The sequence below is a fragment of the Bubalus bubalis genome, chromosome 6, assembly GCF_019923935.1.
Source record: "Bubalus bubalis isolate 160015118507 breed Murrah chromosome 6, NDDB_SH_1, whole genome shotgun sequence".
In the NCBI taxonomy this organism is placed as follows: Eukaryota; Metazoa; Chordata; class Mammalia; order Artiodactyla; family Bovidae; genus Bubalus; species Bubalus bubalis.
In genome coordinates, this window is record NC_059162.1 from 100,042,833 (window position 1) to 100,057,299 (window position 14,467).

Genomic DNA, 14,467 nt, shown 5'->3' on the forward strand with positions numbered 1-14,467 from the left:
AGAATTAAGTTTCTATCTTATAGCATTTTCTCTTAGCTTGAAGAACTTCCTTTAGTATTTATTTTTGTGCTGGTCTGCTGGCAATGATTCTCTAAGCTTTCATTTTTCAAAATTTTTTCTTTTTAAGTTATTTATTTATTTATTGGCTGCATCGGGTCTTTGTTGCTGTGCAGACTTTCCTCCAATTACAGCGAGTGAAGGTTACTCTCCAGTTGCAGTGCATGGGCTTCTCATTCATGTTGTTTCTCTTGTTGAGGAACACGGGCTCTAGGCCCAGGGGCTTCAGTTAATTGTGGTTCTGGGCTCCAGAAGCTATTAATATGTGCTCAGTTGCTCAGTCTTGTCTAACTATTTACAACCCCATGGACTGTAGCCCGTCAGGCTTGTCTGTCCATGGGATTTCCCAGGCAAGAATACTGGAACAGCTTGCCATTTCTTCCTCCAGGGGTCTTCCTGTCTACCATCATTTTTGAGAGATATTTTGCTGAGTGTAGGATTTTAGGTTGTTCTTCCCCTCACTCTCATCATTTAATATTGTTGTTTACTTATCTTCTTGCATTATTTCTTTTTTAAAAAATTCTTATTGGAGTACAGTTGATTTACAGTGCTGTGTTAGTTCTTGCATTGTTTCTGATGGGAGGTTGGTAGTCAATCTTGTTCTCCCATATATGTAACATCTCTTTTTTCTTTGACAGTTTTTTAAGATTTTTTTCTCTTTCTTATGGATTTCCAGTAATTTGATATATCTTATGGGATTTTGGTGTTTAACTTGCTTGAAATTCATTTAACTTCTTGAATCTGTAGAATTATAGCTTCCATCAAATTGAAATCAGCCTTGTTTCTTCAAGTATTCTCCTGCTCTCTTTCTGGGATTTAAGTAATGCCCATGTAAAACCATTTGATATTGTCCCATAGGTCACTGAGGCATGTTAATTTTTCCCATCCTTTTTCTCTCAGTATTTCAGTTTGTTTTTCTTGGTTTTCATTTTCCAGATGTTTCAGGTTCATTTGCAAACAGTGTATGATTTTTTTAAGGTATATCATATGTTTTACTATATATATATTTGTGAAATGATTACCACAATCCAGGTAATTAACATATCCATCAACTCACATAGATCGCTTTTCCTTTTTTGTGTCTGTATGTGATGGGAGCTCTTAAGATTTGCCTTCTTGGGGACTTCCCTGGCAGTCCAGTGGTTAAAACTCCATGTTCCCAATGCAGGAGGCATGGGGTCAATGCCTTTTTAGTAAATTTCAAGTGTACAGTATACTATTATTAACTATAGTCACCATGGTATATACATTAGATTGCTAGAAATAATTCATCCTGCATAATTGAAATTTTGTTCTCTGTGCTTCAATATTGATAGTTTTTCTTGCTGTGTCTTCAAGTCCGTTAACTTTCTACACTGTCTAAACTTTTAATTTGCAGTATGTAATTCTATTTAGGAAAATTTTTATTTCAGGTATTGTATTTTTTAGCTCCATAAGATGTTTTGGTTATTTTTATAAGTGTCTTCCATTTCTCTCATCATTTTTTATGTTTTCTTTTATATCCTTGAATGTATTCATATGTCTGTGTTAAAGTACTTATCTGCTAATTCTATTAATTTGACATTTTTGAACCTGTATTGGTTGAAATTTTTCTTCCTGGTTTCAGTCACGTTTTTTTTCTTTTTTCTTTTTTTTTGCTTTTCCACATTTCTAGTAACTGATCGCGGAGAAGGCAATGGCACCCCACTCCAGTACTCTTGCCTGGAAAATCCCATGGATAGAGGAGCCTGGTAGGCTGCAGTCCATGGGGTTGCGAAGAGTCGGACACGACTGAGCAACTTCACTTTCACTTTTCACTTTCATGAATTGGAGAAGGAAATGGCAACCCACTCCAGTGTTCTTGCCTGGAGAATCCCAGGGACCGGGGAGCCTGATGGGCTGCCGTCTACGGGGTCGCACAGAGTCAAACATGACTGAAGTGACTTAGCAGAAGCAGCAGCAGTAACTGATCGAATGTTGGACATTGTAGATGTTACATAGTTGAGTATTGGATTTTGTTTTCTTCCCGTAAGTGTTGTGTTTAGTTTTGATAGGCAGTTATTTGCAAATCAGATTGATATTTTGAACTTGTTTTTAAGCTTTGTAGAGAAGGAAATGGCAACCCACTCCAGTGTTCTTGCCTGGAGAATCCCAGGGATGGGGAGGACTGGTGGGCTGCCGTCTCTGGGGTCACACAGAGTCAGACATGACTGAAGTGATGCAGCAGCAGCAGCAGGGAAGGTCTAGAAGGTCTAGGTCCTTTAGGAATACTTTAGCCCTACCACTGAAGCATGGCTCTTCTTGACTCTCTCCTGTTTGTCCTAGCTGTCCAAAAGTTTTCTTCATATTGTCTGGTCAGAGCTAGAATATCATCCAGCCTTGTGTGAGCTCTGAGAATTGTTAAGCTTACAGGAGTTCCTGTAAAGGAAAGTTGTTTCTTTTCTTTTTACACCAAACATGTGGGTTTTCCACACCAAATTCTTCTCTGATTCTCTGTGGACACCAACTGGCATCCTAAAGTCAATTCAGTTCTGACACTAACTATCCCACAGGTTATAGGCTCAGTACCATAAGACTGCCCTCAATTTAGACACCATTCTCAAGTAGTATGTCCTCATTTTAACCACTGACTTTCTTACAAATTGAGGATTCCTGTGATCCCTTCCTCAGGTTAAATAATTTGCTATAATGGCTCACAGAACTCTGGGAAACACCTTACTTAACTGTTTTCCAGTTTATTATAAAGGATATTCTATGTTACTATAAGTATAGAACAGTAGAACCAGAGATCAAATTGCCAACATCCGCTGGATCATGGAAAAAGCAAGAGAGTTCCAGAAAAACATCTATTTCTGCTTTATTGACTATGCCAAAGCCTTTGACTGTGTGGATCACAAGAAACTGTGGAAAATTCTTCAAGAGATGGGAATACCAGAACACCTGACCTGCCTCTTGAGAAATCTGTATGCAGGTCCGGAAGCAACAGTTAGAACTGGACATGGAACAACAGACTGGTTCCAAATAGGAAAAGGAGTACATCAAGGCTGTATATTGTCACCCTGCTTATTTAACTTATATGCGGAGTACATCATGAGAAACGCTGGTCTGGAAGAAGCACAAGCTGGAATCAAGATTGCTAGGAGAAATATCAATAACCTCAGATATGCAGATGACACTACCCTTATGGCAGAAAGTGAAGAGGAACTAAAAAACCTCTTGATGAAAGTGGAGAGTGAAAAAGTTGGCTTAAAGCTCAACATTCAGAAAATGAAGATCATGGCATCCGGTCCCATCACTTCATGGGAAATAGATGGGGAAACAGTGTCAGACTTTATTTTTGGGGTCTCCAAAATCACTGCAGATGGTGACTACAGCCATGAAATTAAAAGACACTTACTCCTTGGAAGGAAAGTTATGTCCAACCTAGATAGCATATTCAAAAGCAGAGACATTACTTTGCCAACAAAGGTCCGTCTAGTCAAGGCTATGGTTTTTCCTGGGGTCATGTATGGATGTGAGAGTTGGACTGTGAAGAAAGCTGAGTGCCAAAGAGTTGATGCTTTTGAACTGTGGTGTTGGAGAAGACTCTTGAGAGTCCCTTGGACTGCAAGGAGATCCAACCAGTCCATTCTGAAGGAGATCAGCCCTGGGATTTCTTTGGAAGGAATGATGCTAAAGCTGAAACTCCAGTACTTTGGCCACCTCATGCAAAGAGTTGACTCATTGGAAAAGACTCTGATGCTGGGAGGGATTGGAGGCAGGAGGAGAAGGGGAGGAGAGAGGATGAGATGGCTGGATGGCATCACTGACTTGATGGACGTGAGTCTGAGTGAACTCCGGGAATTGGTGATGGACAGGGAGGCCTGGCGTGCTGTGATTCATGCAGTTGCAAAGAGTCGAACACGACTGAGCGACTGAACTAAACTGAACTGAATAAAGGGTATAAATGAATAACCAGATGAAGAAGTATAGGGCAAGATCCAGGAGGGTCTTACAGGTTTCTGCCCCAGTGGGATTTGGGCGTATCACTTACCTGGCATGTGGATATGGTCACCAAACCAGAAGTGCTCCAAACCTCACAGTTTAGGGATTTTTATGGAGGCTTCATCACATAGGCATGATCAGTTTCAACCTCCAGTCCTTCTCTAATTCCCTGGATGACAGGGTATGGGACTAAATTCCAGGCTTCTAATCTTGGCTTGATCTTTCTGGTAAGAGATGCCTATACTGATGTTATACAGGATCCTACAAGAGTTGCCTTTTTAGGGAGGAAGACATTCTTGTCACCAAGGAAATCCCAAGGGACTTAGGAGCTCTGTGTTAAGAACTGCAGTCAGAGACCAAATATATGTCTCATTATGTCACATCTTCCCATTTGTTGTTGCTTGACTATTCTTATGGAGTCTCATTTTAAAATTTTCTTTCCCTTTTTCTTCTCTTTTAAAAATTTTTTATTTTTACGGTTTTGTTTTATTTTCGTTAATAGTCTCATTTTATGCATGCAAAGATTAGGAGTATTCAGCCAGACTCAAGGGAACCTCTGTCCTCTGACACTCTTCCTTACAAATCTCAACTGCATCAGCCTCTCTCAATTCTGATTTCTGTCTCATAAATCAGTTGACTGTCATGCTCTGCTTGGGATTCCCTTCTCTGTACTGCTGTTCAGAAAGCCCTCCAGGCAAAAAGCCTGGACAGCTATGGAGCTCACCTTGTTTGTTTCTGAATCACAGTTCTTCATTGCCTGTTGTCCATCATCTGAGAACTTTATTTCGTAGTCTGTCAAGGTTTCTAATTCTTTACGGTAGGAGGGCACGTTTGGTAACAGTTACTCTACCATGACTGAAATTAGAGGTCCCCTCTGATTCTGTCCTTTTGAGCATTTCATTACTATCTTGCATACTAAAATATTTTAAGTATAAGAAAGATTATACTTCTCTGATCCTGGAATCAGTCATTTTTCAAGAACCTTTAGTTTCTCTTAGTGAAGAACAGTATTTGGAAACCAAGATTAGCTCTCAGACTATTCATTGCTACTGGAGTATTGCTGCTTCTAGGCATTTTCAGTCAACAGCTAAACATAAACAGTAAATGTATATGTGTGTATGTATTCACACAAATACTCATTTATAAGTATTTCCATATCTGTGCTTATATGTTATAAAACCATGAGTTCATAATGTTGGTACCGATTTCAGTATACCTGATTCTTCCCAGGAAAGAAAGGGGCCTTCCCCTTTCCATGAATGTAAATACCTTCTCTATCAGTTAAAAGGGCTTCCCAGGGGGTGCAGTGGTAAAGAATCTGCCTGCCAATGCAGAAGATGCAAGAGACATGGGTTTGATCCCTAGGTTGGGAAGATCCCCTGGAGAAGGAAACGGCAACCTACTCCAGTATTCTTGCCTGGAAAATTCCATGGACAGAAGAGCCTGGTGGACTACAGTCCATGGGGTTGCAGAGTTGGACATGACTGAGCACACAAACATATCACATCAGTTAAAAACTTGGCTCCTGTTATTCTCAATATATTTACTTATTTGTTCAGTGAAACAAGTCTCCCTACCATTCCAGCTGTCTTCTCCACTTGTACCTCTGAACATTACCTATCCTATTACTGACTATATGAGCACTCCAATTTTCTCTCATGCCTTCAGTTACTTGCTTGATGTAATTATGCTACAAAAGGAAAAGAAGAGAAAGTAGGTAAGAGTTGGTTGTGAATCACTGTTCTATCATGCATTTGTTCTTTAGTCCATTTATTCATTCACAAATATGTAAAGACCTGGGGAAGCAAAGGCTATCTAAATATATAATACCCCAGCTCTCAAGAAACCAACATTCTAGTGGGAAATATAAAGAAATAGACAAATAATTGCATTACAATTTGTTAGGTGCTGGAATAATGTAAGCCCAACGTGTGTTATGTCACAGACTTACAGGTTAGAAAAATTTTTTCCAAGTTAATTTCCATGGAATACTATTTTTTTGCCTTTTTTTTGTTGTTGTTGTTGGCCACTGCCACCTGGGATGCAGGATCCTTAGTTCCTCCACCAGGGTTCAAACCTGTGCCCCCTGCAGTGGAAGCATGGAGTCAACCACTGGACAACCAGGGAAATCCCTGCATTGATAATAGGAAGTAGATAGCATAAGTTTCCCTGGTCAACTATACTTAGGGGAAGTTGGATTCAGTTCAGTTCAGTCGCTCAGTCGTGTCCGACTCTTGGCGACTCCATGAATTGCAGCACGCCAGGCCTCCCTGTCCATCACCAACTCCCGGAGTTCACTCAGACTCATGTCCATCAAGTCAGTGATGCCATCCAGCCATCTCATCCTCTGTCATCCCCTTCTTCTCCTGCCCTCAATCCCTCCCAGCATCAGAGTCTTTTCCAATGAGTCAACTCTTCGAATGAGGTGGCCAAAGTACTGGAGTTTCAGCTTTAGCATCATTCCTTCCAAAGAAATCCCAGGACTGATCTCCTTCAGAATGGACTGGTTGGATCTCCTTGCAGTCCAAGGGACTCTCAAGAGTCTTCTCCAACACCACAGTTCAAAAGCATCAACTCTTTGGCGCTCAGCCTTCTTCACAGTCCAACTCTCACATCCATACATGACCACAGGAAAAACCATAGCCTTGACTAGACGGACCTTTGTTGGCAAAGTAATGTCTCTGCTTTTGAATATGCTATCTAGGTTTGTCATAACTTTCCTTCCAAGGAGTAAGTGTCTTTTAATTTCATGGCTGCAGTCACCATCTGCAGTGATTTTGGAGCCCCCCAAAATAAAGTCTGACACTGTTTCCACTGTTTCCCAATCTATTTCCCATGAAGTGATGGGACCGGATGCCGTGATCTTCGTTTTCTGAATGTTGAGCTTTAAGCCAACTTTTTCACTCTCCACTTCTACTTTCATAAAGAGGCTTTTTAGTTCCTCTTCACTTTCTGCCATAAGGGTGGTATCATCTGCATATCTGAAGTTATTGATATTTCTCCCGGCAATCTTGATTCCAGCTTGTGTTTCTTCCAGTCCAGCCTTTCTCATGCTGTACTCTGCATATAAGTTAAATAAGCAGGGTGACAATATACAGCCTTGACATACTCCTTTTCCTATTTGGAACCAGTCTGTTGTTCCATGTCCAGTTCTAACTGTTGCTTCCTGACCTGCATACAGATTTCTCAAGAGGCAGGTCAGGTATTCTGGTATTCCCATCTCTTTTCAGAATTTTCCACAGTTTATTGTGATCCACACAGTCAAAGGCTTTGGCATAGTCAAGAAAGCAGAAATAGATGTTTTTCTGGAACTCTCTTGCTTTTTCCATGATCCAGCGGATGTTGGCAATTTGATATCTGGTTCCTCTGCCTTTTCTAAAACCAGCTTGAACATCAGGAAGTTCACGGTTCACATATTGCTGAAGCCTGGCCTGGAGAATTTTGAGCATTACTTTACTAGTGTGTGAGATGAGTGCAATTGTGCGGTAGTTTGAGCATTCTTTGGCATTGCCTTTCTTTGGAATTGGAATGAAAACTGACTTCCAGTCCTGTGGCCACTGCTGAGTTTTCCAGATTTGCTGGCATATTGAGTGCAGCACTTTCACAGCATCATCTTTCAGGATTTGGAATAGCTCAACTGGAATTCCATCACCTCCACTAGGTTTGTTCATACTGATGCTTTCTAAGGCCCACTTGACTTCACATTCCAGGATGTCTGGCTCTAGGTCAGTGATCACACCATCATGATTATCTGGGTCATGAAGATCTTTTTTGTACAGTTCTTCTGTGTATTCTTGCCACTGCTTCTTAATATCTTCTGCTTCTGTTAGGTCCATACCATTTCTGTCCTTTATTGAGCCCATCTTTGCATGAAATGTTCCCTTGGTATCTCTAATTTTCTTGAAGAGATCTCTAGTCTTTCCCATTCTGTTGTTTTCCTCTATTTCTTTGCATTGATCGCTGAAGAAGGCTTTCTTATTTCTTCTTGCTATTCTTTGGAACTCTGCATTCAGATGCTTATATCTTTCCTTTTCTCCTTTGCTTTTCGCTTGTCTTCTTTTCACAGCTATTTGTAAGGCCTCCCCAGACAGCCATTTTGCTTTTTTTGCATTTCTTTTCCATGGGGATGGTCTTGATCCCTGTCTCCTGTACAGTGTCACGAACCTCAGTCCATAGTTCATCGGGCACTCTATCTCTCAGATCTAGGCCCTTAAATCTATTTCTCACTTCCACTGTATAATCATAAGGGATTTGATTTAGGTCATACCTGAATGGTCTAGTGGTTTCCCCTAATTTCTTCAATTTAAGTCTGAATTTGGCAATAATTCAGTCAGCCACAGTCAGCTCCTTGTCTTGTTTTTGCTGACTGTATAGAACTTCTCCGTCTTTGGCTGCAAAGAATATAATCAGTCTGATTTCGGTGTTGACCATCTGGTGATGTCCATGTATAGAGTCTTCTCTTGTGTTATTGGAAGAGGGTGTTTGCTATGACCAGTGCATTTTCTTGGCAAAACTCTATTAGCCTTTGCCCTGCTTCATTCCGTATTCCAAGGCCAAATTTGCCTGTTACTCCAGGTGTTTCTTGACTTCCTACTTTTGCATTCCAGTCCCCTATAATGAAAAGGACATGGTTTTTGGGTGTTAGTTCTAAAAGGTCTTGTAGGTCTTCATAGAACCGTTCAACTTCAGCTTCTTCAGCGTTACTGGTTGGGGCATAAACTTGGATTACTGTGATATGGATTAAATAAAGTTAAATAAATTTCTTTACTATAGGACTTCTTTACACAATTTATTAAAATAAGGTATTTCATGAATCTTTATGTTAAATCTCTCACATTTAAGTGACCACACTGCCCTTACTTTTGTTTGTGAAACATCTTGTGGGGAAAAGTGTTTCAGGGAACATATTTTGTGAAATATGGATTTATTGTTTTTCAGTCGCTCATTCATGTCCGACTCATCAACTTGCCTCAAGAAGTTCACTCTCTAGCATTGATGAATAATCTCTCTTCATTTTTTATGATTTTATAAATTTTGTTCATCATATGCTTTATTTTCAAATTATTATTATTTTTTAATCTGGAAACATTTTCTTTTCTCTCTTGATTATTTCTCAGGACCTTTTTTTAGCTTTCTTGTTTTCTGGGTATAGACATTTTCCCTGGAGTTGGACTTTGTCATTTTGTCTATAGCAGCTTACTGAAATTGCTTCAATGAATAATATATGCCAAGAGTTAGCAAACTTTCTATTAAAAGACTGGATAGTAAATGTTTTAGGCCTTGGGGGTTACATGCAATCTCTTCTTTTGACATATATATATTTTTAATAACCTTTTAGTGTGGCAAGATCATTCGTAGTTTGTAGGCTTAAAAAAATAAGCCCTAGTTTCCAATCCCTGATCTATACTATCTTTCTGAAAATATGTTTTCTATTTTACTAGCTGTACTAGATGTCCTTGAAAAAAAAAAAAGATTCCATGTTAAAATAAATTTGGCCAGTGTTGTTTCTTGTTCTCTTGGAGATTTTTGAGGCCTATTATATTAAAGATGCAAAAAAGCCCTTTTGTAAGCTTTCTTCTCCCTTGAACTTTGTGAGTTTGTGTGGTGTGTGTTTGAATTACATACTTGTATTTCATAGAACTAGTTTCTCTGAATTCTTGCCTATATACAATTTCTAGATTATCTCTTGGTGATCATAATTTATAATTAATCACAGATACATTTTTCATTATTTTCCTCTAAATTTACTACTTTGTCTACACCTACTAAAAGTTTCTATTTAAAATATTGTATATACTTATATGACTAGGTTGTAAGTTTGAAATTTAAACATATAAAGAGAACCAGAGTATCTGATTTCTCAGCACTTTTCTGTGTTACCATGTTATAACACTGCAAACTTCTTTTTTCTTTTATCCAGGAAAAGTGGGTTGAAGTTGCCTCAATGAAGGTGCCTAGAGCAGGCCTGTGTGTTGTGGCAGTCAATGGGCTTCTGTATGTTTCTGGAGGTCGATCTTCCAGCCACGATTTCTTGGCTCCAGGTACCTTGGACTCAGTTGAAGTTTATAACCCTCATTCAGATACATGGACAGAAATTGGCAATATGATTACCAGTCGTTGTGAAGGAGGTGTTGCTGTACTATGAAATAGAAAGCATTAAGACAGCAAAAGAAACATTTTGAAAATGCAGAATCTCACCTTTTGCAAATCACACTTGTATTTGGTGATAGGACCGTTTCTGTTTTCTGTGAATTTGGTAGAAAAATGACTAAAGAATTTTTTTTAAAGAATTTGAGTGAGAAGTGATAGTGGAACATATCCTAAATTAATAAAGAGTTCTCACAAATTTGCCAAGCTGACTAAAAGATGCTGTTTATGCTCTAGAATTGTCCAGTTAGGAGTAGAGTACTAGTTGTAAAAAGAATTTGCCAGAAGCTTATTGGCAAATAGTTCCTTTAGCGGCTTCTCCAGTTCAATTTAAGCTATAACATGACCATTGTGTGGTGTAAGAATATCAAATGAGACAGTTTAAAGATGTCTATACATTCATGATTCAGCTCAGAGCACAATATTCCATGGCCATGGTTTAAGTTATAGAGAAAAGCCAATGAGACAACTTCCTACTTCTGTTTTATTCCTACTTTTCACTAACCCCAAACTTTTTATTGGCAGCAGGTATACTGGGAGGGACATGTTGGAAATATCTAGCTGTTTATATAAATTTTCACTTGTTGATAACAGCATAAAAAAAGCTCTTGTTAACTAATGTTTTTGTTTTGATGCTGGAATGCAAGAGAGAAATTAATAGGAGGTTCTTAGTGACAGTCCTTTATTGCAATAGGATGATGTATGGGTGATAGAGGCCAGCTGGTTATATGCACCTTTTCCCAAAAATATGTGTAGCTTTGGGAAAAGGGAATTTATTAGATTACCAAGCTTTATGAAGCATACTCATACTTGGGCAAGCCTAAGTATGAACTTAGTACAAAGCCACGGCCTGGCTTGGAGAAGATGGAATTGTAGATCCCCGTACAACTTTTTATATACACTAACTCATAAATGTAAAAGCTTCTGATCCAAAACTGCTTCTCAAAACTTAACTTTCTTGAAGAAGCATTCTAAAGAAGTGTTCTCTATTTCTGAAACAAAATTTTGTGTACATGATCATCACTTTTATTTCTACTAGTCAGTTGGAGCCATATACATTAAAGGTCTTATACATTTAGGTTTACCTAGCTGTTCCAGGATTTGATTTCTATATCCCTGATTTCCCCTTTTCTTTATGAAAGTCCTTTAGTATGTTATAGGCATCAGTGGCTTATTTAGATAGAAAACCTTTGGTAAGCATTAAAGACTCAGGTCCAAAATATTTGGATTGATCCACAAGGATACTTCCCTTCACAACTTAACCATATGTATATTTTAAGAAAAGCTTATGTAGTGCAGACAGAAAGCTCTGTGTCCCATTCTTTCGGGTATCCTGAAAGTCTGAAGGGTCACAGATGGCTGACTGGGATGTGTAAAATGTCAAAGAATGAAGTATCAAGATAATGTATAAACTAAGCTGTAACTTATGTGCCTTTAATATTTCTAGTTGAGAATGTGTTCAAAAGAGATTTACAAATTTTCCTGTCATTTAATTTTCATTATTGCCTGGTGCCAGCCTAAAATGGCAGTATGAAGGGAGCCATTTTGTACTGCTATGATGGAAATGCAATCAAGACAATCAGTGTTTGGGCTTAAATAGATTCAGACGATGCCTGAAAATAAGTAATTGTAAATATGCTTATTTCTTAGAAAATGACAGATTGTTTTAAAAAGAATGTACTAATAAAGTGTCTTGAATTTTTTGTTATTTTGCTTTTCCTTGTATTACTCATCAACTTAGTTTATTAGCATCATTCTTGGATTATAAGGATTGCCCACGAATTTCAGTGTTTCAGCTTTAGGGATTTGCACATTTAATTTTACATTTAATTGTTTTCTGAACAACCATTAAAATGATAGGTCTGAATTTGGCAATAAGGAGTTCATGATCTGAGCCACAGTCAGCTTCTGGTCTTGTTTTTGCTGACTGTATAGAGCTTCTCCATCTTTGGCTGCAAAGAATATAATCAATCTGATTTCAGTGTTGACCATCTGGTGATGTCCACGTGTAGAGTCTTCTTTTGTGTTGTTGGAAGAAGGTGTTTGCTATGACCAGCACGTTCTCTTGGCAAAACTCTATTAGCCTTTGCCCTGCTTCATTCTGTACTCCAAGGCTAAATTTCCCTGTTACTCCAGGTATCTCTTGACTTCCTACTTTTGCATTCCAGCCCCCTGTAATGAAAAGGACATCTTTTATGGGTGTTAATTCTAAAAGGTCTTGTAGGTCTTCATAGTACTGTTCAGCTTCAGCTTCTTCAGCATTACTGGTTGGGGCATAGACTTGGATTACTGTGATATTGAACGGCTTGCCTTGGAAACGAGCAGAAATCATTCTGTCGTTTTTGAGGTTGCATCCAAGTACTGCATTTCGGACTCTTTTGTTAACTGTGATGGCTACTCCATTTCTTCTAAGGGATTCCTGCCCACAGGAGTAGATATAATGGTCATCTGAGTTAAATTCACCCATTCCAGTCCATTTTAGTTCGCTGATTCCTAGAATGTCAACGTTCACTCTTGCCATCTCCTGTTTGACCACTTCCAATTTGCCTTGATTCATGGACCTAACATTCCAGGTTCCTATGCAGTGTTGCTCTTTACAGCATTGGACCTTGCTTTACCACCAGTCACATCCACAACTGGGTGGTGTTTTTGTTTTGGCTCCATCCCTTCACTCTTTCTGGAGTTCTTTCTCCACTCATCTCCAGTAGCATATTGGGCACCTACTGAACCTGGCGAGTTCATCTTTCAGTGTCCTATCTTTTTGCCTTTTCATACTGTTCATGGGGTTCTCAAGGCAAGAATACCGAAGTGGTTTGCCATTCCCTTCTCCAGTGGACTACATTCTGTCAGACCTCTCCATCATGACCTGTCCGTCTTGGATGGCCCTACATGGCATGGCTTAGTTTCACTGAGTTAGACAAGGCTGTGGTCCATGTGATCAGATTGGCTAGTTGTTTGTGACTGTGGTTTCAGTCTAGTGGTCTAGTGGTTTCAGTCAACCACTAGACCGTTCAGGTATGACCTAAATCAAATCCCTTTGATGATACAGTGGAAGTGAGAAATAGATTTAAGGGACTAGATCTGATAGAGTGCCTGATGAACTATGGATGGAGGTTCGTGACACTGTACAGGATTTAGGGATCAAGACCATCCCCAAGAAAAATGCAAAAAGGCAAAATGGCTGTCTGAGGAGGCCTTACAAATAGCTGTGAAAAGAAAAGAACCAAAAAGCAAAGGATAATAGGAGAGATATAAGCATCTGAATGCAGAGTTCCAAAGAATAACAAGGAGAGATAACAAAGCCTTCCCCAGCGATCAGTGCAAAGAAATAGAGGAAAACAACAGAATGGGAAAGACTAGAGATCTCTTCAAGAAAATTAGAGATACCAAGGGAACATTTCATGCAAAGATGGGCTCACTAAAGGACAGAAATGGTAGTGACCTAACAGAAGCAGAAGATATTAAGAAGCAGTGGCAAGAATACACAGAAGAACTGTACAAAAAACATCTTCACAACCCAGATAATCAAGATGTTGTGATCACTCACCTAGAGCCAGACATTCTGGAATGTGAAGTCAAGTGGGCCTTAGGGAGCATCACTACAAACAAAGCTAGTGGAGGTGACAGAATTCCAGTTGAGCTAATTCAAATCCTAAAAGAGGATGCTGTGAAAGTGCTGCACTCAATATGCCAGCAAATTTGGAAACCTCAGGGAGCCTGTTGGGCTGCCGTCTATGGGGTTGCACAGAGTCGGATATGACTGACGTGACTTAGCAGCAGCAGCAGTGGCCACAGAACTGGAAAAGTTCGGTTTTCATTCCAATCCCAAAGAAAGCTAATGCCAAAGAATGCTCAACTGCATTCATCTCACACACTAGTAAAATAATGCTCAAAATTCTCTAAGCCAGGCTAATGCCAAAGAATGCACAACTGCATTCATCTCACATACTAGTAAAATAATGCTCAAAATTCTCTAAGCCAGGCTAATGCCAAAGAATGCTCAACTGCATTCATCTCACACACTAGTAAAATAATGCTCAAAATTCTCTAAGCCAGGCTTTAGCAATACGTGAACCGTGAACTTCCAGATGTTCAAACTGGTTTTAGAAAAGGCCCAGGAACCAGAGATCAAATTGCCAACATCTGCTGGATCATCGAAAAAGCAAGGAAGTTTCAGAAAAACATCTATTTCTGCTTTATTGACTATGCCAAAGCCTTTGACTGCATGGATTACAATAAACTGTGGAAAATTCTGAAAGAGATGGGAATACAAGACCACCTGACCTACCTCTTGAGAAAC

General features: G+C 39.2%; 1 protein-coding gene across 2 annotated transcripts in view; it reads left to right on the forward strand.

Moving 5' to 3' along the window:
- LOC102397381 (intracisternal A particle-promoted polypeptide) overlaps positions 1-11,875 on the forward strand; it is a 37,840-nt gene extending 25,965 nt beyond the window's left edge. For both annotated transcript variants that reach the window (XM_006052543.4, XM_025288830.3), the window contains exon 9: positions 9,941-11,875. In XM_006052543.4, the coding sequence (XP_006052605.1) occupies positions 9,941-10,165 (225 nt within the window). In that variant the 3' untranslated portion in view covers positions 10,166-11,875. The remainder of the gene's footprint in view (positions 1-9,940) is intronic.
- The last annotated feature ends 2,592 nt before the right edge of the window (positions 11,876-14,467 follow it).